At 40.0% G+C, this 23239-nt stretch overlaps 1 protein-coding gene across 4 annotated transcripts in view; it reads left to right on the forward strand.

Moving 5' to 3' along the window:
• The window catches only part of CCDC146 (coiled-coil domain containing 146), a 115312-nt gene that overhangs the window by 75602 nt on the left and 16471 nt on the right, over positions 1 to 23239 (forward strand). For 2 of the 4 annotated variants that reach the window (XM_030307818.1, XM_030307816.1), the window contains exons 4-12: positions 2250 to 2459; positions 8116 to 8173; positions 10313 to 10489; positions 12369 to 12442; positions 13371 to 13598; positions 14451 to 14637; positions 20809 to 20904; positions 21516 to 21686; positions 23146 to 23234. In XM_030307818.1, the coding sequence (XP_030163678.1) occupies positions 2250 to 2459; positions 8116 to 8173; positions 10313 to 10489; positions 12369 to 12442; positions 13371 to 13598; positions 14451 to 14637; positions 20809 to 20904; positions 21516 to 21686; positions 23146 to 23234 (1290 nt within the window). Of the gene's footprint in view, positions 1 to 2249; positions 2460 to 8115; positions 8174 to 10069; positions 10225 to 10312; positions 10490 to 12368; positions 12443 to 13370; positions 13599 to 14450; positions 14638 to 20808; positions 20905 to 21515; positions 21687 to 23145; positions 23235 to 23239 lie in introns of those variants that run through there. The other 2 variants (XM_030307820.1, XM_030307819.1) reach the window with 2 other exon arrangements.

The following is a 23239-nucleotide window of genomic DNA, read 5'->3' on the forward strand; positions in this document are numbered from 1 at the left end:
GTCATTCCCCATCCATCCTGTCCCCCAATCTGCAAACATTAGCTCTACTTCTTTTCCTGCCCAAAGTCATTTGACTACTTTCAGGAAGGGAGCATGAGGGAAAAGTGAAGCAGCAGGAGAAGAGCAGAGCTCCATCTCTATGCACCCTTCACTTTCACTCCATCCATGTTCCTAACAACCCCCCAGCTCTGGCTTCTCCTCCTCCTCCTCCTCCTCCTCCTCTGTGCCAGCCTCAAGCTAACTCTTCACCCTTATCCCGTCATTTCCCACAATTGGCCCCAACTGGCAGTGTAGACACATAATTCTCAAGATACACGAACTTGGAGGATTTAGATGGAAAGTCTGGGTAATCTTTTTCAACATACTTCACACTGCTTAAGTGGGGGGGGGGGGTGGAAATCCATGCAGTTCTCAGAACATCCCTTCAAGACTCTTTGCCAATACGAGTCCTACAGCAACACTTCTCACCCTCCAGATAGCTCTAGTCTAGAGCCCAGCCCAGAGAGCCTTGTGGGGTGCTGATTCAGCTTCCTCCTTGCCCGGGCCCCAGTGACAGACGGCCATGTAGGACCAAGACTATGGCCTTGGTTATTTCTTCCTAGTTCCAGGTTGTGTTGCAAAACCATTACTTCCCTTCTGCTACCCACATTTTACCTCCTCTTGACCCTTTAGTTCCCTCTCTTGTGATTACAAACACCCACCACCCTCTCCCACTCTTCCCCCCTGGGGGGCGAGAAAAGCACGAAGACGCCAACTCTCCACTCTTGCTGCTGGGGCTGTGACAGGGCATATAGAGCCTGGAAATGCTGAACTGAAGCTGAATGAATTTTGCATAGGAACCACGTTATAAAAGTTGTTCAGTTCTCTTATGCTGGCACATAGTCTAAGTCCATGTAGGCGAATTACCATTTGTGTTCTGGCTGGAACCCTAACCACCTTGTCCACTTTCTTTCTGGGGGAAATCAGGCACCGTGGCACAAGCCAACAATCATTCACAATTCCACAGTTGAAGATCAGGCCACTTTGGATTTACCAAGTATATTAACATGCAAGGAAACCAAATTGTAAGAAAAAACTCCAACTTCTGTTAACAGAAATCATATGTGTTACCACCATAGCTGTGTTGGTATTTGGTACCTAACATAGTGCCTGGGGCATAGTATGTCCCAGTAAATGTCTCACTGGATGTTATTGAGCAAATGACATATTAACACTAGAGGAAATGGGTGGAGCAGACAACTTCAGTTGAGACAGCCTTTGTCAAGTCATTGGGCATCTCTGCAAATGAGGAGAAACCTGAAGATTTCTCCCGGCAAGGGTCCTTGCTGGGGTGTGCACCAAAGAGGTGTGCTGACTTTAAAACCAGAAATGGCACCAGCCCTGTCTTGCTTCCAAACAGGAGAGGTAGCTAATGTGAGGCAGCTGGGTTTTTGGGAAACATGAATCAAGTCTGCTGGTAAGGCTACAGCTGGGGCTAGCTTGCAGCACAGATGAATGAGTTTTAGAAGCTTTCACCAAGTCCAGTTTCTGTGTCCATTCAAATCTGCTTCTTGCCAGATATTTAACCTTTTTTCCTATATAGCAACAAGACCTAGATAGGGGATCCCCCTCAACTGTGACATTTTAATCTGGCTCTAGCCAGACATTGAAGATAGGATCAGAAACCTGTAAGGGAGTTTATGCCCATAATTTTTTAGGAAAATTTTTCTTCCCAGTTTCTTAGTAAAGTGTCATTAGAAAACTTTATTGTTTCTTAGTTCATTAAGGAGGAAGAAATTTCCCTACAGTCAGGTCAGGAGAATTCAAGAATTAGAGCCAGCATTGCTGAGGCAGTTAAAGGGAGGACCCACTCTCTTATTATCAACCCCACCCCCACCCCCTGCCAGTCCGGGAAGTCATGATTGTTCTTCAAAGCCCAATAAAAATACCATATTCCCATCCAACTCAGTGCTTTCTCTGTCTCTCCCACCATTTTGATCTACACAATAGTGGTAGTACTTGTCAGCTGGTACTCCAGCTTCCTATTCCATCTGTTCCCCTTCCTAGATTGTGAGTTCCATTCACCTCTAGTACCTACTGTAATACTTGGCACAAACTTATCACTGAATTGAATTGTACTGAGGAACGGAAGGAACCAGGAGCTGTGTGGACACGCTCCCTCCTCTCCTTGCTAGATCTCTACAGGAGTTCCTATGGATGTTAAAAGTACACCTTTCTCATTATTCCAATCTCTGTTTCATGGCTCCCAGCACACAGGAGTCAGAGGTCCAGCTGCTCCAGGATGCCAAACGTTTCACCAAGCAAATACAACAGCAGCAATTTCACCTGCAGCAAGCTGATAATTTTCCTGAGGCATTCACCACTGAGGTCTCTAAAATGAGAGAACAACTTCTCAAGTATCAAAATGAATATAATGCAGTGAAGGAAAGAGAGTTCCATAATCAGTACAGATTAAATAGGTAAGTGCACAATTCTCTCAAGCACACTGAAGACACGCTTGAGGAAAGCTCTTTCCACATAAATAAAATGATAAAAATTAAACTAAATTAGGAAGGAACTTTAGGCACACTGAGTGTAAGATGGCAATGTTAAGATGATTACAAGCCTAGCTCTTTCCTTGATTGCCTAGAACGGGCCATCCCTGAACAAGAAGGTAACACAACTTATAGAAAAAGGCTCAAGTGACAGGGAGACGTGTTCATGGAGGAGATCTCTACTGTGTTTCCTTGTGTCCGGAAAGTCATAAGCTTTGGAAGTTGCAGCCAAAGAGCACACTACATGGAACAAAGACCTGGCACACACTCTCGCCCTCTCTGGCCCTGATGGTAGCCCAGTATCATTTCGGCAGGACCAGACCACACGGCTGCACGGCGGACGCCCCACATGTACTTTGCAGACAAACCTGTGTGAGCTGAGGGTTACATCTAGCTCACTATATTTTTCTAATACACGAACACAGACCACTTGTTCAACCTTGTTCTCCTGAACTATCCCTCAGGATCAAGAAAGACAGTACTATCCTTTTGGAAGACACATTTACTTATCCAGATCTAGAGGATGTCATTCAGTGAACTAACATAGAAAAGTACTGCTAGAAAGGCAAATAGTATTTCCAAAATCTCTAACATTCCTCCTGTGGAGGGAGTAGCAAGTCAGTGGAAGAGTTTGTTCAGCAAATCACACTATTTAGATTGAATTTCAAAATGAGTATAGTCCACGCTTTGTGCTGTGGTATGCTGGATGCTGTGCCTGGGCACTGAAGAGAAAGCCAAATAATCGCTCCTAGGATTTGTTACCTTTTAAGGTGGCAGAACTTTCCTCTGGCTAATTTTAAGAATCTCAGTAGATCTCCGACAGAGCGAATATAATTCATTGCTACCGAGAGTTAAGCAAATTATTTAAGTGACTTTCTGAGGACTCTGTAAGCCCTGGGTTTTGAAATCTTCTCTTTGGGTCCTATCTTTTCAACTGGGGGGCTGAAGAAGGCTAGCTTCATCAGGAGAATTACATTCAGGGCAAAAAAAAAAAAATCTGAGTTCTCTTTTGTCTTTCAATCTAAACTTGTTTCAGGCTCACACTGAGATCTATAAAAAGAAAGGCTAGCTATTTCTGTGCTCTGTAAGCACTCTTTCAGTTGAGAAAATAATGAAATTAAAACAATTGGTGGTTGTTCATTAGTATTGAAAATAAGAATGCTTGACATTTCCATGAAAGGGTAAAGGGAACATAAGTCAGTTGATATTTAAATTGTTTAAAATTTCCAAGTATTCCTGCCAAGGAAAAAACCCAGCAACAACCAGAACTCTTGCCTTTTAGGTATAGACAGGCAAATTGTTTACTGAGTTGCCTGGGATAGGGAGGGAACCGTGCATAGTGACCTACAGTGAACAAGAATATTCAGGACTCACATTTGCAGAAATGTTTAGTGTGTATTGTTTTCGGATTTGCAATGCATAATACTTTGAGCTTGAGCAGACTTCCTCACATCTCAAGTTATTAACAAACTTATTTTCATAAAAATAATGGTGATTCCCAAAGGAATACCAGGAAAGAATTATATAGGCTGCGTATTTCATTGGCTTTAACATATTTCATATCACACTGTATAGAAACAAATTCACTCAACACTCTCTCCCCAGGAAAAAAGTAGATATTTTCATCCCCACCTAAAAATAAAGAAACTAAGCCAGTGAGAGAAAACCATTCATTCAAATACACAGATGATATTTTTCAGATCAGTACAACAAACTCATTTTATTCAGGGTCTAAATAATAGAAGCTCTAATAAGTAACACCCCTCCACCCCAATATCTTTAGGAACTTCTGAATCACTGGCAGCTATGAAGAATAATTTATTGTTCAAATGCTCTAGAGAATAAAATTTTACTCTATAATTTGGTTGACTTTTCTTATGCTGTCACATAATATAAACTCTATTTAATAACTGCTAATGGTAAGTTACAATTAAATCTATTACCATAGTTTCAGTTATGAGATTAATACTCATTGACCTCTTGAATATGCAGTTTAGGAAAGAATTTGCAACCCCTGGAGCACCTGGGTGGCTCGGTTGGTTGAGCATCCGACTTCAGTTCAGATCATGATCTCACAATTGGTGGGTTTGAGCCCCATGTCGGGCTCTGTGCTGACAGGATGGAGCCTGGAGCCTGCTTCTGATTCTGTGTCTCCCTCTCTCTCTGCCCCTCCCCCACTTGTGTTCTCTCAAAAATAAGTAAATATTTTTTTAAAAAAAGGATATGTAACCTTAAGTAAGCTCAATTAATATTATAAATAATGAAGTTTTTAAATACTATTGAGAACTCAAAAATTTTTTTAAATATATATTTATTTATTTTGAGAGAGAGAGAGAGTGTACACGTGTGGGGGAGGGGCAGAGAGACTGGGATTGAGAATCCCAAACAGGCTCCAGGCTGCGTGCAATGCAATGCTGAGCCAGGCTCAGGGTTCAATCCCACCAACTGTGAGATCATGAACTTGAGAGTCAGACTGACGCTTAACTGACTGAGCCACCCAGGCACCCTGAGAACTTATGTTGAAACAAAGTAGAAGTTATTATCTTTCTAAAAACAGCCTCTGAAAAGATTTTCCAATATCCTTTTCAACCATTTCCTTGCCTTCACTTTGTTACCTTTTGGGGCTTCCCTGCTTTCTAATAACTCCTCAGATTTGGACAGCAAGTAAATTGTGTCTCTGATACTAAATCTGATGCATTCTGACAAGTCTTGGCCAGGTGGGGAAACAAGGCCATGGCGAGTTATTGCTGTCTGTCACAGGTAGGGACATGGAGAGTGGGGGCACTCATGCTGTTCACGTGCAGGGCTATCCCAATGTGACCCTGGCCTTAGTGACTGCTCATTATTCCAAGCTGGTCCCTGCCATCCCTGTGGTGTAATCCAGGCTTGGTAGCCGTTTGCCATTCTTAGTCCAATAGTAACAGCAAAGTTGGAACCAAGAAACAAACAGATGCAGCAAGAAAGGAACAGAGGGATTATTTTAGCAAAGCATCTGGAATTCTGGAATGTTAGCTACGACACGGGCACACAGGTCATTAGGATTAGTAGTAAGGAAAAATTCACCGCTGGAATAGATTTCACTTCCTAAACACTTTTTAAATCTTTCCTGCTCTCCTTGTGGCAACCAAGAGCAGAATGAGCTTAGAACAGGTTTTGCAGGGTGTGGTCTTCATATCTAAAAGAGAAGGACCTGAGAAACTTGGTTGAAAGGCAGATCCAACCTTAAAACTAATGATTCCAAGCCTTCTCACCCAAGGCAGCATTTGCAGTTTTTACAAGATCCCAGCGTACTTCTGAGAAATGTCAGAGTTTTAAGAACTGTTGGCTCCGAAAGTAGTTCTCAGCCCTGACTACAAGGTTAGAATCCACCCGAGTCTTCTGTCAGTGATCACCAGTCTGTGCTTAAACACCTTCTGACGGGAGCGCACAGCCTCCCACAGCAGCCCGTTCCAGCTTTGGACAGCCTGATTTTTAGATGTTTATGGTTTGTATTGGTTCAAAAAATCTACCTCTTGCAACTTCCACTGATTCAGACTGGTTCTACTACTGATAGTGAAAGATATCTCTTGCACATGGCCACACACAGGGTTTCCTGCATTGTCTCTTCACTCCCAAGTCCTTAAAATTAAAAACCTTTGAGGACATGGTTTCAGTCAGGACACTCTTGCTGCAGAAAAGAAATAAATCCTGAGTAGCTCTGACACTGAAACACCCCTTAGTCAGGAAAGCTGAAAATGTCAGACAGATTTAAAGTTGATGTCAGTTTAAAAGGTTAGAAGTTGATATATATCAAGAGGCACAGAAGTATTTTTTCTTTATCTCAGTAATGCCATGCAAAAAGGAGAATCCAGAGGAGGGGAAAAAAGACGTTAATGCACAAGAATATTTATTACATGATTACTTTTAAGAGTAAAAAACTGAAAGCAATCTAAATTCTAAAAATAGTGGAATATTCAAATAATAATGTCTTCCACAGGCAGGCAGCTCGATACTGAAAAGCACCGTGGAGTCAGAGCTCAATTTCTAGGTTTGAATGTCAGTTTAGTTTTGCTTGTGTGACTTTGGAAAAGGTGCTTAACTCCTCAGTTTTCTTCATTTGTACAATGAAGATAATACCTATGTAGTAAGTTCTGAAGTTTAGAAATGCATGTAAATTACCTGACATAAGTTCAGTAAAAAATAGACAATGTTTGGGGCGCCTGGGTGGCGCAGTCGGTTAAGCGTCCAACTTCAGCCAGGTCACGATCTCGCGGTCCATGAGTTCGAGCCCCGCGTCGGGCTCTGGGCTGATGGCTCAGAGCCTGGAGCCTGTTTCCGATTCTGTGTCTCCCTCTCTCTCTGCCCCTCCCCCGTTCATGCTCTGTCTCTCTCTGTCCCAAAAATAAATAAACGTTGAAAAAAAAAATTAAAAAAAAGAAATAGACAATGTTTGGGATTGTTTTATTATGCTACACTCACCCACTAGGAAACCTTGAAACTAACTATTAAATTACTAATTACAAAGACTGTTTTGCAGTTGGGAAGCTACTTTAATTACATGTTAGGTAAAAATGGATTCAATAATATATACACATTTTATATAATTTAATTAAAAGATACAAGGAAAATGAAAATGATCAACTGTGATTGGATGGGATTATGAATGATAGACTTCTTTATAAATAGAAAAATACGCATCTCTTAAAGGGAAAGTCAGTTTTTCTTAATAAAAAACACATGATAGAGACATAATTAGTTTAAAATGTCCTAAAGAATTAGCCATCTTATGTTTCTTTAAAAAAAATATTATTTTATATTTACTTAAAGGAAAGACTGTGAGTCTTATCTTGTGGGAGAGCTTCAAGTCACCATTTTTCCAACTCAGGGACGCTAAGGTGGCCTTTACAATCAAAATATGACAGCACACTACCACCCCCTGGTGGCAGCCTGCGTGAGGTGTAGGATCAATAGGTTGGAAGTTAAATATTGTCAATGTGTATGCAAGCTCTAACAGCAAAGGCCTAAGTATTCAAAACTCTGAAAGTTCAACTTCAACTTGTGTCCCAGCTAACCTACATTAAATTCCATGTGGTACGTACTTATTACACTAACCTTAATTTACATTATTGCAAATAAAAATTCATAAAAATAAAAGCTGGTGTGCATGTTTTGCTCCAACTTCCCAGATCTACTGGCTCGTGAGATCTGCTTATTTAATGGAGCTTGTGGAAGTTATTGCAGTAATCCAGGCAGGCACTGGTTCATTGCCAGTAGTATAAAAAAAGAAAAGAAAAGAAAAGAAAAGAAAAGAAAAGACCCAGAGCCTGCCTGGAAGGAGTCAGAGTCTAGTGGGGAAGGGCCTGCTACCAAGTAGCTATAATGCGATAATATAACTGTTCTAATGGGTTGGTATACGCAGTGTTGTGGGAGAACTGGGGAGGAAGCACCTAACCGGGAGTCACTGAAGCCATCGTAAAGAACGGACACCAGGTTCCCTGGCAAACAAACACAGGAAGTGCGTTCTAAGAGAAAATAGAAAGTTATTACTGCAGAAATAGCTTACTCTTTTGTACTTTGTCAAATTTGTTTTTTTTTTTAACAGCTTAACAGAAGAAAAAAACTTCATAATAAAGGAATTTGAGAAGATACCTAAGCCAGGAGTAAGTCTTAGATGGTCTACAGTTTGTTAATACAACTGGATTCAAATATCCCTTTTGATAAATATTAATGTTTATCACAACAACCATACCCTGGGACATTTGAAAGATCCAAAAGTCTTAACTATGGACAATGCTGAAAGGAATAACTTCTGGAATAAACATAGTGATGCCTATTACAGGCTTAGCTATTTGGCATCTAATATAGGCTGTGTTTAGTTGGACAATATCTGCTTTGTTTTTAGAAATAAAAAGGGGGGGTGTCTGTGGTTAGCACTTAAAAACATTATTTTTGCATAGTTATTACCCTCAGAGCTTCTTGAACATCTCAAGCTTACTATAAGACATTTTTATAAAGGAGATGTACCACGTATCCATTCCTGCATAACAAACTGCCCCAAAACTTAGTGGCCTAAAACAGCCAACATTTCTTATTTTACACAGAGGTTTCCTGGTCTGAGCTGGTTCAGTTGGGGCTGGGTGGTCCAAGATGGCTTCATTCATCTGTCAGCCAGTTGGCAGGCTAGCTGGTCTAAGATCACATGTCACCAGTCACATAGTAGTGGAAGGGTTTCTGGCCTCAAAAAAAAACAGCCTCAAGTGATGGCAGACCCCCAAAGCATAAGACCTTTCAAGCCTCTGCTTTTGTAATCCGTCATTGGTCAAAGCAAGTCACATGGCTAATTCTAGAATCAAGGGATAGAGAAACGGGCTCTACTTTTTTTTTTTTTTAATGTTTATTTATTTTTGAGAGAAAGACAGTAAGAGCCAGAGAGAGAGAGAGAAAGGAAGAATCCTAAACAGGCTCCGGGCCCTGAGCTGTCAGCACACAGCCTGAGCAGGGCTCCAACTCACTAACCATGAGATCATGACCTGAGCTGAAGTTGGATGCTTATATGACTGAGCCACCCAGGCTCCTCTAAGATCTACTTCTTAATGAGAAGAATGACAAATATCTATAGGAACAGGAGGAATTGGGAGTCCATTTTTGTGAGATCACATTTTTTGTGATCTATCACACAAAGTAAAGAGAAATGTCACTACATTCTGCACTGTTACCCCCTTCTGAATGGTTATATTTCAGAAGCATGTTGTTGGTGTTTTCATTCCAAAGCAAAAAAACCTGTTTGTCATAGAGTAAAATACTACTTGTTTATACGTGTGTGTGTATGTATGAGTATAGATACGTACATATACATATATAGCATATAAAATATACATTATTATATAAGTACCTACCTACCATTTACACACAGATTTTATGGGAAAAAGAATTTTGGATTTTAGTTCCAGACCATAGGATCACCAATTTTACCCTCTCTTATCAGCATTGGAGGGTGGAGATATGTAGAAAACCCAGAGCAGGCTAAATGGATCCATTCGCTCAGTCATTAATAATGTGTAGATTTTCTGAGTACAAGGCTTCTCTCCCATAAGTCAAACACTCCCCAAATAATCAGGCAAGGGAACAAAGATGTGTTGAGTCTGGAGTGGAGGGCCTTTGGGGAGAATATGAATGGGTTAGAAAGAGGGGGATTAAGGAGCACAAAGGGTTGGGTTTTCCAAATATGAACTCCTCAGTCTTTAATTCTCATGTGGGATTCAGGTGAACCAGAAGCCCAATAGTCAAAGATGGTTTGCATCTGATGTCAAATCACAAAGCTACTAGAAAATGGGCTGGAAAATTTCACTCATGCTTTTTTGGTATGAAATAAAAATTAACTCAGAAAAAGGACACATTGAAAATATAGGACAGAGGGGCACCGGACTAACTCAGTTGGAAGAGCATGTGACTCTTTTTATCTGGGGGTTGTGAGTTTGAGTCCCATGTTGGGTGTAGAGATTAAAATAAAATCTTAAAAAAAATAAATAAAATAAAATACAGGATAGAAAGGAGCCACTAGTAAAAAAAAAAAAAGAGTTTGAATCTAATGTAAAGTGTTTAATACATGAAGTACAACTGTCATGCCTTGATTGAAGATGTCAGAAGTCATTTTTGTATCTAACTTTGGAAGAAGTCATTTGTGAAACTCAAAACAAATATAATCAAAATGGTGAGTAAAATTATTTTTAATTTGATTTTTAGGTAGACAGATACTTGCTCAGGCTCTATATAACCTGATAATTTTCCTGACTTTTAAGGAAATGGAGAAGAAGATGAGAATATTGAGAGAAAGCACTGAAGAATTACGTAAGGAAACAATGCAGAAGAAATTAGAAATTAAAAATTTACGGGAAGATTTGGCATCTAAGCAAAAGCAATTACTGAAGGAGCAGAAGGAACTAGAAGAACTGTTGGAATATCAGGTCAACCTAAAGGTGTGTTACTTACATAAATATTTAAACATTGTTCCTCTGTGGACATAAAAATGCATGGTTATCAAGATTAACTACACAGGTTTGACAAAGAGGGGTAGCATCACACAAACTGAAATATTCAGCATTTTGACTGATCTAATCAAACTAAACCTGGGCCCTGGGAATTCCCCAAAAATTTTAAGAGTGTTTGACAGGATCTCTCCAACTTGGAGCCCTGGCCCAGGGAAAAGACCTCATTAAGAATTTTTTTCTACATTAGAATTGGATGTCACAAACACAGTGACTTCTTTGAAGAGCAACCAAATGTCCTAACCTCTTGCATATATTTGTATAACTTTACCCTTATCTGTGTGATTTCACTTTACTTTCTCCTCCCCATGAAAGTGACTAAGACTTTGTTTATGCATTTATGTTTTAGGAAATAATTAAAATTCATTTTATTTTGAAAAATACATAACTCTCAAAACAATTTAAATAACCTAGAATTATTTTACCTTTTTAACAGTTTATTTATTTTTGAGAGAGAGAGCATGCGTGAGTGGGGGAGGGGCAGAAAGAGAGGGAAGAAGAGAGAATCCCAAGCAGGCTTGGCGCTGTCAGTGCAAAGCCCAATGTGGGGCTTGATCCCATGAATGGTGAGATCATGACCTGAGTCAAAATCAAGAGTGAGACACTTAACCTACTGAGACACCCAGACACCCCTAGAGTTGGTTTAGAAACAACATCTGAGACTCATTGGCTTAAATGACAATTATGATTCACTTTGACCACTTTTTCCTTGAGGGTCTTAGAGCAGTCAAACACGACGTGCCCAGCTGCTACCTGGAACATAGTACCTCAGCAGAGACAGATTTACAAGGAGCCTTACAAAGCTAAAGCTCCAGGCCCCTCACTTGCATGAACCTCTTCCAAGGCCCTGTACCTATTTAGCATTTATAATTCTTTACTCTTTATCTTAGAGAGGCCCCCTGACAAATCATAAGAGTCTTAGCCTTACAAAATTTGGACCTGCCCCTGCACTGAGCGAGATCCCCGGGATAAATTCACTTCACTGCCATGATGTGTTCAACCTCCATGCATGTATTACCCCAGGCACCACAGTCCAGTGTGATCCTTGGGCAGGAAGGGCTGTTTCATAATGCCTGCCCTGTACATAAGTGGCTTGAGGCTAAAATTGAACCTTCTGTGAATCCACAGGGCATAGTGAAAAGTGGTACTAGCCAAAATTAGCTTTTGATCTCAGCCTTACCACTTCCTAGCTGCGTGACTTTGGGGAAATTATTTAAGCTTTCTTAGCACAAGTCTTAGGGTTCCCTAGAAGCAGAGTTTCTAGTATTCAGACAAATACTCATTGAGGGAGGTCTCTAAGGGGAATCTGATAGGAATGTCAGGAAAGTTGGGGAAGAAACTAGGCCAAAATGTGTTTTCAGGAAAATACTGGTCTCAACCTGATCCTGTGGGAATCTCTAGACCGTGAATTCCACCCAGAGGCAGGGAGGATGGGCCATGGTATCACCACATCAATTAGTCATTGGTCACAGAGAGCTGCCCCCTTCCCTGCGTTCCCTATCCCTTGAGAAGACAGGTCTGCTGAGCCAGTGGCGATCCTATGGAGAGGAAAACAGGCATGAGCCAACCCCCGCAAACCCGGAAAGATGGGTGGACATCCATAAAGGGAACAGACAGTATTCGTTACACTCATCTACCTCCTCTTTAAACTGGTTACAAACCATGTCTTGTAAGGTCACTGTGAGTATTAAATGAAATAATTAAAGCACCCTAGACAGTAGAGGGAAGATAAGAATTCTACACATTGTACTTCTTTTCTATTTAACTCTGGTCTAAAATTACATAATGTAACATTCCTTTTCTTTACTAGGATGAAGTGGTCCACCATCAAGCTGTTCCTGTACAAATTGGAAAAGAGATAGAAAAAACAACACGCAAAAAAGTGTATGACTTAATATTATTTTTTAAGCCCTCCCAGCCCTAAGTTAGTGTATGCTCACTAAAACGAGAATATTAGCCATTGAACACATCAAATTACTATTACAACCTTTGAAATATCTGCATTTAGCCTTGCCTCAGTTGTGTGTATCAAGTTCATTAAAAGAAAGTAAGGCAGCATATTACTAACATTCATAACATTTATTTATGTCTCTTTCCAATTTATAAATTGAATCTGTATGGAGTGTCCCTACAGATGTTAACAGAGCTGTGCAAAAGATAAATTATTGGAATTTTAATGTGTAGAATTTTATGGTGTGTCAGCCAGCCAGAAGCCTAAAGCCCAGATGACAGTAACTCTACTTTATCATCTAATCACCTGGGGAACACCCCCAAACATTCAGACAATTTTGGAGGCAGAAATCATGGAGGAAGTTCTTAAGGTTTAGAGGAGCTCAAAAAAATAAAGATAAATGAAGAAACAAAAATTCTGGAGAAACCATTTGATTGCTCTGGTAAGGAGAAAGAAAAAAGCAGGCATTAGTAACAGTTCTAAAAGCCACCTTGTCACGACCACCAAAATTGAGAGATTCAGGTCAGTTCAAGAAGGCTGGTCAGGGAGAGGGTAGATCCCAGAAGGTGGTATAGTGGGGAGCCAAGGAGGAAGTGAGGAGGCTGGACAAATCACTGCCCTCACTGGCACTCAGTGGAGACACCCCTAAGTCCCGCTCATCTGTGATCTTCATCCCACTTCTGAGTTCACCACTAGCTCTTCTATCGCCTCTTCAGGTAGTAAAAATAGGCAGAGACAGCATGAGCTCGAAATAAGGCAAACGTGTGTGTGTGTGTGTGTGTGTGTGTGTGTGTGTGTGTGGGTATACACACATATGCATGTATGTATGTAACTATATCTGTATGTATGTACCGCCCACAGAGAAATGGAAAAGAAAAAAATTGTCTTAGAATATGAACTCGAAGAGCTAAATGACTTCCTAAAGAAAGTTGAAACCAAAATTAATTCCATAATGGAAGAGAAGGAGGATGTAATAAAGGAAGTTGAAGGCAAACGAGCCTTACTTGAAATAAAAGAACGAGAATATAACCAATTGGTCAAGCTGTCGGAATTGACCAGAGAGAATGAAGCAACTTCACTGACTGAAAGGTTATATTTATGTGTGTCTGTCATCTAAATTTGTCTTCAGTTTCTACTTAAGGATTCAAAACATAATCTCAAACACATTTATGTTGATTCAATAAATAGTTTATAGAATTTTGAATAGATTTTTACCTTCATTAAAAAATAAAGTATTTCCCAGTATTTTTCCCCATTGTTTACTCATCATTTTCCTCAATTTCTTGTGACCAAATCTCAAGGACACAATGTTTATATTATTGTAAGTTTTTGAAATGTGCCTCTGAAAAGTATATCACTGGAGTATGCTATAGTTGTGGGATCTTTCCTACATGTGAATGGTATTCCTCAGGTAATCATGACTTCTTCTTAATGGGTATAATTTTGTAGTCCACGCAATTCCTTGGGAAGGTGTTAATTCCTATTTGTAAATAAAATTTTAGGGAAACTGGGAACCCTCTGTCTCTGCTGAGCTGCTATTTTTAAAAATATTTTTATGTTTATTCATTTTTGAGAGAGAGTGAGTGGGGCAGGGGCAGAGAGAGAGGGAGACAGAATCCGAAGCAGGCTCCAGTCTCTGAGCTGTCAGCACAGAGCCCGAAGCTGTGGGGGCTCGAACTCCCGAACCATGAGATCATGACCTGAGTTGAAGTCAGACGCTTAGTGGGGTGCCACCCGGGTTCCCTCCATTTGGGTTTTTTTTTAATTAGCCTGGGACTCTAAATGATACCAACTTACAAATAAAGTTGCTTTTAGCATGATTTAACGTTGGATTCTCATACGAGGATAGTTCTGTATGAATATGCTGAGTATGCTGTCTTGAGAAGCATGAAGGGCAGTTGATGACAAATCACTTTCATTTTCTCTCTTTTCCTGGAACAGAGGAATCTTGGATCTCAATTTACGAAACTGTCTCATTGACAAGCAGAACTACCATGATGAACTTTCTCGTAAGCAAAGAGAAAAAGAACGAGATTTTCGAAATTTAAGAAAGATGGAACTACTCTTGAAAGTGTCCTGCGATGCACTCACTCAAACTCAAGCGCTACATCAAAGGCTTCTATTAGAGGTGGGTGCTGTGCACCACTTTTTGATTTGTCAAGATCCGTGCCATCTTTTTGAAGTAAAGATATCTTAAAAAGTTGTTTTTGCTACCAATAAAGAAATGGAAAACAGAGAATGCTAATTTTAAAACTGCATCAAACCTATCACAGAGGCTCTGTCTTAACGTTTTTCGATCTCTTTTTGCTAACCCAAGGTTAGAGACGTGTCTTATTTGAATCAGGCATCAGCTTGGCCAGGGGAAGCAGTGAGGCCATCCAGGTCTGGAAGAGCTCAAGGCTTCACTACAGAGTAGGACCAAGTGGACCACTGTCTATACCAGTTGAAAGAGTCAGATCCAGCGTGGTGTCACTGCAGACTGCAATAGTCAGGGACTAGATCAAAGTTTGTCAGTCAGCCTGCACCTCCAACTAGCCAGGGTCCAACAGAACCCAGTGGCAGGCTACCTGGCTACTTCTGAGCAGTACCAGTGATGTACTCCAGTCAGAGGATGCTCAGGATAGCTGGTATCTTCTCACTATCTCTGTGCTCCCAAGTGAGGGTGTTTGGTCTTGTTGCCTCTGCACTCTCCTCCATCAGCAGCCTCTACTAATTGAACAAGCACTTCTGAAAGGCAGTAGGTCCTTGAGCAGGATGCATCCTTTGGTGGAAAAGAGAGCAGTCTCTGAGGTGAAGCAGCCGGGTGTATAAAAACCATACCCATTCTTTTCAGTATTGTCATGCTCTGTGACCATAAGGAGGTTCATGACCTCAGAAATTTAAACAGGAGTTTCCAACTCTGCTAGACACTACTGATCCTAAGCTATACCTAATTCTCCTCTCCTTCTGGGCATGTGGGAAGTGTATACTTCCCTGCAGTTGAACAGAGTCACATGACTAGTTCTGGCCAATAGATTGTGGATGGAAGGGACACATGTCACTTCCAGCCCGGAATATCTGATTGCCCGTGTGAGACCCTCTAGCTTTTTTCCTCTCCTACAGCAGTTGTGGAAGTACATGATGATACATAAGTGCTGTAAAATGGAAGCAGTCCAAAGGCTCAGCCAGTAGTGGTCTTGGACTCAGGTGCCTGGGTGGCTCAGTCAGTTAAGTGTCCGACTTCAGCTCAGGTCATGATCTTGCAGTTCGTGGGTTTGAGCCCCACATTGGGCTCTGTGCTGGCAGCTCGGAGCCTGGAGCCTCCTTTGGGTTCTGTGACTCTCTCTCTCTCTCTCTCTCACTCTCTCTGCCCCTTCCCTGCTCATGCTCTGTCTCTTTCTCTCAAAAATAAACATTAAAATTTTTTTTTAAAAATTGTGGTCTTGAACAATCATCTTGACTGTCCATAGGCTTTGTCAGAGCAAAAAATAAGACTTCATGGTTTGGAGCCATGATAGTTGGGGGTTGTTTATTTCTGTAGCATAACCTAACTTATTCTGACTGAAACGCTAATCTTTAGCAAGGTGTGGACAAAACTGGTTAGGGTTAGGAGTGTTACAAATGGCATTCACAAACCTTTTTTTTTTTTTTTTTCTCTATCTCAGTGGGGCAAAATATGCTTTTTACACTTTTGCAAAACAAAGAGAACAGTTATTTATGTTTCTCATATACTTTTTTTTAAATTGTTTAATTTTTTTATTGTTTCTCATATACTTCTAATATTTTTATTACAGTTCTAGCAAGTAGATTAATTCTTTTTATCACTGTGAAATCTCTTTAGAAATGCTTTTTGCCTTTGATATTAGGACATTATAAGTTATAATAGCTTTTTTTGGTTAGATTTTGCCTGTTATTTCCTTTTCCATCCATTTACTCTCACTCTTTCTGTGTCCTTACTTAGATGTCCTTTATATGCAGCACATACTTTTTAATATCTGGTCTGAAAACTTTTACCTTTTAGTTCTTGTATTCAGTCCAAAAACATTTCATGTAAGTATGGATCTACTTGGGCTTTTGCCCACCATATTACTATTGCTTTCTCTTTGTCCCATTTCTTTTATGTTCCATTTTCCCTCCTATATATCTTTCTTTTGGATGAATCAAAAAAAAAAAAAAGAGCTGTTCTACTTCTAATTTCAATTGTCCTATTTCCCCCATTTTAGATATGCTTTAGTTAGTTCTGCATTCTCTTCCCATCCATTAGCCTAAAGATTACAACATTCATCCTTGATTTTAATTAGAGTCCATATAAAGTAATAATTTGCTACTTTCCAGACAGTGCTAGGTAGAACCTTTGAAGACTTCAACTCTGTTTGCCTTTGCAACTCTTACACCTTCAAACATACTTTTTTAATCCAACTTTTCAAGATATTCTTGTTAGGAGCATTGGTCTACTACAAGCTATTCCATCTTAGCCCAGGTCCTAGCACATTATGATGGTTAAGTTGGAACTTTGGGCAAACACAGACCCTGTGCTATCTCCTTATATTTAAGAGTAAGGCACAATAAAGCTAGTTGGGAGCTATTTCTGATGATAAGGCTTGCCACTACAGGTTAATCTGGCTGGACACAAATATATATAAGGAATGGCCTTGACCAAAGGGGAGATTGCAATAGAATGCTCACACATTGTTCATATTTTAATAAATAAAAGCTTTTTATAGTAGGACACCTCTAGCTATTAAATTCACAAAATAGCACCCACTGAATATAAAATGAACAGAAATGAAAACGTATTTTAAAATCCTCTTGGGGCGCCTGGGTGGCTCAGTAGGTTAAGTGTCCGACTTCGGCTCGGTACACAATCTCATGGTCCCTGAGTTCGAGCCCCACGTTGGGCTCTGTGCTGACAGCTCAGAGCCTGGAGCATGCTTTGGATTCTGTGTCTTCCTCTCTCTCTGCCCCTCTGTTGCTCTCACTTGGTCTCTCTCTTTCTCTCTTAAAAATAAATAAACATTAAAAAATAAAATAAAATCTTCCTTCGTTGGTTTTGAGAAAAATCTGGTTTTGCCCTAGCGCAGTTTGTTTCCATGAGAGACTATGTTCCTCTTTGACCTCATGGCTTATAATTAGCCTGGCCACAGTCCTACGCTGGCTGGCAGCACTTGAAAATAGTCACTCCCAGACTGAGTGAACATTTCAGCCTTGCACACAGTCCAAAAAGGAAGGAGATAAAAGGTAAGTATGAAGAGTTCCCGCTACTCTTCAGACTTCATTTTCCCCCTAGAGAGAGTTGTTTGATTCTCCTATTGCTTTTGACTGTAGAGACTCCAGAAATTCAAGTCACAAACCTCGTGAAAGTTTGAAATATTTTAGGAAAATATCAAAGCTTTAAAGAAACTGAGGTTCTTTTGATATCAAATAATTGGGATGTTTACTGCAACAGAATCATGTCTAACTTCTTAACTTTTATGAAGGTTACTGATGTTTGTTCATGTACTGAAAATGTCTGGAAGAACAGACACTAAACTATTAACCATGACTTGTGGGGAGTAGTATTTGAAGGAAAAGTAGGGAGCAGGTGTTTAATTTCTTACTTTAAACACTTTGTTTTGTTTGGTTACAATGAACACATTTTTTTTCTAAGTGTGAAATGCTACTCTATAAAAACCCAAACATAGAACTAAAATAAATAAGCTTACAAAACCTGCTGATATATGCAATCTGAGGCTCAAATGTAGTGGTAAATATCTCGTCACCCCAGTATTAGTACATAACTAGAATATAGCTAGAATCCATTTGGCTGCCAGAAGTAACAGAAACTCAATTATAGTGACTTAACTAAATAAGGGATTGTTTTATTCACATAATAAAAAGTCCAGAGGTAGGCCCAAGATCCTCTTAGCTCTTTTTTCTGTCACCCTTAATGTGTATATTTTGTTTTGAAGGTCACAAGACAGCCATTCCACCTTTAGGCATAAGATCAAACAAACATGGGGAAGGGCAGAGAATAAAAGGCATATGGCAGCTCGCTTGGTTGAGGTGGTGTTTTTAGCAGGAAAACAATCACTGTCCCAGGGGTCCCATCCAGCAGACTTCCATTTACATTTCACTGGCATATCCTGGTCACCCCCAGCTACAAAAGAGTCTAAGGAATCCAGGATACATTGCAGCTATGAACAAAACTGGGGTTTTATTAGTAAGGTCAAAGAAGAGGGTGGATATTGGCTAAGCTACCAATGGCCCACCCTGATACTTCTCCCACAAACCAAGCATCCTTAATTCCTGTCTCAAACTTGAGGGTTAGGTTTATGGAGACTTAAGAAAAGTATCAGAGAAGCAGCTAGCCAGAATCCAAAAATAAATACAATTCATTGCAGTATTGTTTGTAATTCAAAACACACAGACATTTGTAACCTAAATGTCTGAGACCTGAAACCAGGAAAGTTTTTTAGGGGCTTTAATTGACAAGAGAAGCTAGTGAGTGTGCCCTCATCATATCTTCTGAAAAGACTTTGTAAGGTTTCTTCATCCCAGCTAGCATTCATACACAGATTTGTCTACACTTGGGAGCCAAGCATTTGGAGTAGCCTGCTTCTGGGCACCTGTGGCAGAGAAGTACACAGGAACTGGGACACTTGCTGGCCTTCCTCTGAAAGAAATAACTCTACTTTCCAGAAGGAGAAATCAAACTCTTTCCATCTGACTTCTTAACTCGTCCATAAAATCTTCCCTGATTATTCAAGTCTACTTTGAGCTGTCCCTTTCCTGACCTGATATAGCATTTACCTGCTCCTCAAAATCACAAATTCTGTGTATTGTTATATGGATTTCACAAGACCATGTCTCGTCTTTCTAATCCAGGGTGTGCTCCTCAGTAGCTAGCTCTCCATGGTAGGATGGAAGCAGGACATCTTGGGCATTGGGGGGTCAGAAGGTGCTACTGAAGATACACAAGTTCGTGGATTTGGGGACATCCAAAGACTTAGTTATTTTAAGAGAGCAACACAAATCTCAGAAAGACACTGTTAAATCACTAAACAGCATGATCTTTCCCTCTTGGTACAGATTTTAGCCAATATTCCACCTTAGTGCCTAGAAGTGTGAGCTGTCACATAGGAAATAAACTATCAGGTTGGAGTCATGTGCTTTTGGTATAAAAGTCTGACTCTAAACCTGCTCTAACTCAAGTATGCTGTCAGCACCTGAAGATAACCCTTCCTGTCTTTGGATGGTGTTTCCCCGGAAGCTGTTGTGTGTCCCCCTCCTCCTCTCTGCTTTCTTCTCCATCATAAAGAATCTGACAATTTCATTCCTAAAAGGCAGCAAAAACTGATAGAATGAAATGTTACTTTCTCCTGAAATTCTTTAGCAGAGGACAAAAGCACAAGCCAATACAATAGAAATGTAATGGTGGAATTTCAGGTATCAACAAAAAAATGTAAGAGGCTTTTCTTTTGGGTAAGAACTTTTTTCCAGCTACTCATCAAATTACTACATATTGAGTAGCCAAGTATTCTTACTAGATTAATAAATGGTTCCTATTTTCTTTTAAGTTTATTTATTTAGAGAGAGAGTGCATGTGCACGAGCAGGGGAGGAACAGAAAGAGAGGGAGAGAGAAAATCCCAAGCAGGCTCCACACTGTCAGCACAGAGCCTAATGTGGGGCTCAATCCCACAAACCACAAGATTGGGACCTGAGCTAAAATCAAAAGTCGTACACTTAACCGACTGAGACACCCAGGTGCCCCTAAATGGCTCCAATTTTTTTAATCTATAAGATTTCATAAACACATTTATAAGTATGATAAATATCACTTGAACATGCCTGTTTCCAAAGTGCTGAGTTATGAGTTAGTGAAGCAGTAAAATACAATGTTAGATTCATGGACTCTGAGTCTATCCTCCTGGGTTTGCACCTGTATCACTGAGGCAAGTTGCTTAGATGTCTTTCTTCCTCCTTCTCTTCATCTGTACAATTAGAGAGAATAATATTATCTACCTCATAGGGTTTATTGTGAGGATTAAATATGACCATACACATAAGCACTTAGAACCTCTCCTGACACATTGTCAATGCTCTATAATTGTTAGCAGCTATTATTAGCAAGATTTATTTCCAAATGAAGGTGAAATATTTGCAATTTGTGAATTATAGATTTTTGGCAGGTTTTCATATTTTAGTTTACCATGACTTCATAAAGAATATTCAGCATAATAATTTGCCCACCATTTGCAAAAGGTACACAGTGGAGTTGACTACATGACATTGAAGATTTCTTTCTTGTGTAAATAGTGGTTTAAAATTTTTATTTCCAGATTGAAGCTATCCCTAAAGATGATTCTACATTATCTGAGAGAAGGAGAGAACTCCACAAGGAAGTTGAAGTGGCTAAGAGGAATTTGGCTCAACAGGTCAATATCGACTCTTATCTAAGCTTCTATCTAAGGGTGATTAATATGAAGTTGTGGTATTTTTAACTGTGCTCCACAAAACTTCATCAATAGGAGAGTCATCAAATATAGTATGATCCTATTTAATGTGGGTCTGTTTCTTCATCTCAGGGTCTACTTGAACCCCACGTTAAATAGGAGAAAAAGGATGTGTTTGAACAAACAAAATTATACAAATTCATGAGATTTTAAAATAAAAGGGCTACTGATTATATAATCGGATTAAAAATAAGCAATAAATGTTTTATTTCACCAATGTCTAATTTTAAATTTTCAAATTTTGTTTATTCAAGCCACTGTTAAAGTATTTTAAAACATGATTTTATGTCTCTTCTTTTTCTTCAAGTTACTTGAAAACAAAGTCTGATTAAGAAAAACTTCTATCACATTAAAATGCTAATACTTGCGCATTCTTTCCTAAGATAAAATACTTGGAGCTAAAGCAGTCAAGTTACTTTGTTTTATGTTCTAGCAAACTAACTTCTACATAGGAAATTAAAAAAATGTTAAGATACTGGCCCTAGTGTGTTTCTTCAAACAAATAAGTTATAATATATGGTGTTTTTCAAAAGAAAATCCTATCAGAAGCTGAGTCCAAGTTAGTGGAACAGCAACTTGCAGAAGAAAACAAGCTTTTAAAGGAGCAGGAAAACATGCGAGAACTTGCCTTCAACCTTGTCCGTATGACTCAAATCAAAATTGATGAGAAGGAGCAAAAATCCAAGGATTTCCTGAAAGCTCAGGTAATTGCATTTTTGTAACCATCCATTAATTACTATACAAGTTCAGGATAACCTCAATTTCACATACTGTTCATTAGAAAGCTGTAATTGTCTCCTTGAGTTTGACTATAGAGTTTCCCCAAACAAGACTCAATCACGTACTGAAAAATAGTTTCAGGATTTAATAAGCAGTAGTCAGCAATCTAGAGGAAAAATGAACTGCGTCAGTGGCAATGAGCAGAGGATTCGAGCACATGACAATTTCAGTAAGAAAAAGGTGGATGCCTCCGGGGGACAGGGCTAACACAGTGGGCAGATCTCTGTGATTCCCCACCATCTCACATGGTGAGATGTGTCCAAGAACAAGTCAACAGCGGTAGCATTAAACTGCTCCCCACCCCCCACCCGTGCCTCCCAGGTTCACCAAGCCAGCGTTGTTTAAACCAATGCGAGGACTCCCTTAGTTACTACTCCACCCCATGACTTTCCTGGACTCCCAACAAACTAGCAGAGCTGACCCAGTGCAACATCACCAACAAAAGAGCAATGAAACCAATGACAAAAACAACTCTCCTGTCATGCTAGCTAACACTCTAACATGACAATCATTGTATTCCACAAAGGGATTATGTTCAGAGGTTCCCTGTTAAAAACGAATATGATATGACACATTACAAAAAGAGAATACCTGAATTTACCATGTGACCCAGATGTTGGCTGTTTCTGAGGGCAACCTTCATTCTGAGCAAGCATTGACACGGGTGGCATTCTCCTCGGAAAAGCGCCTGAAAATCATGGCTTCTGTTTCTCACAAAATACCACAGGGGGTTCCATTTCTAACATGTGTCAAAACTGACTACAAATCATCTTCCTTCAACTATCTTCCACAAACTCTTCACTTACCAGCCCGGCTGTGACGTCCATACTCACTCCTGCACTCTCTTAAAAGTTTCCCAAACTTTTGGGGCGCCTGGGTGGCGCAGTCGGTTAAGCGTCCGACTTCAGCCAGGTCACGATCTCGCGGTCCGTGAGTTCGAGCCCCGCGTCGGGCTCTGGGCTGATGGCTCAGAGCCTGGAGCCTGTTTCCGATTCTGTGTCTCCCTCTCTCTCTGCCCCTCCCCCATTCATGCTCTGTCTCTCTCTGTCCCAAAAATAAATAAACGTTGAAAAAAAAAAAATTTTTAAAAAAAAAAAAGTTTCCCAAACTTTTCCTCAAAGACAACTCCTATAGGCTTTTTTCTTTCTCTCTTCTCTCCTTCTTTCTTGTCCTTAATTAATTCAGTTCAGCTGGCCAGGCAATTTTCAGATCTCTCCCTTACAGTTCCCCTACCCCCACCCCAAACTGCACAACCCAGCTGGCTAAGATAGAATTCTCCTTAATGGACAGGAATGAGGTCAGGTGCAGCTGGGAGTATTCATGTTAGTGGTGCTGAGCTTTTTTTTTTTTTTCTTAATTTCACACATAATTTTCATATTTCAGCAAAAATATACCAATATTGTTAAGGAGATCAAAGCAAAGGATCTTGAAATCAGGATACACAAGAAGAAAAAACGTGAAATTCATCGGAGGTAAA

Source organism: Lynx canadensis, chromosome A2, assembly GCF_007474595.2.
Source record: "Lynx canadensis isolate LIC74 chromosome A2, mLynCan4.pri.v2, whole genome shotgun sequence".
Classification (NCBI taxonomy): domain Eukaryota; kingdom Metazoa; phylum Chordata; class Mammalia; order Carnivora; family Felidae; genus Lynx; species Lynx canadensis.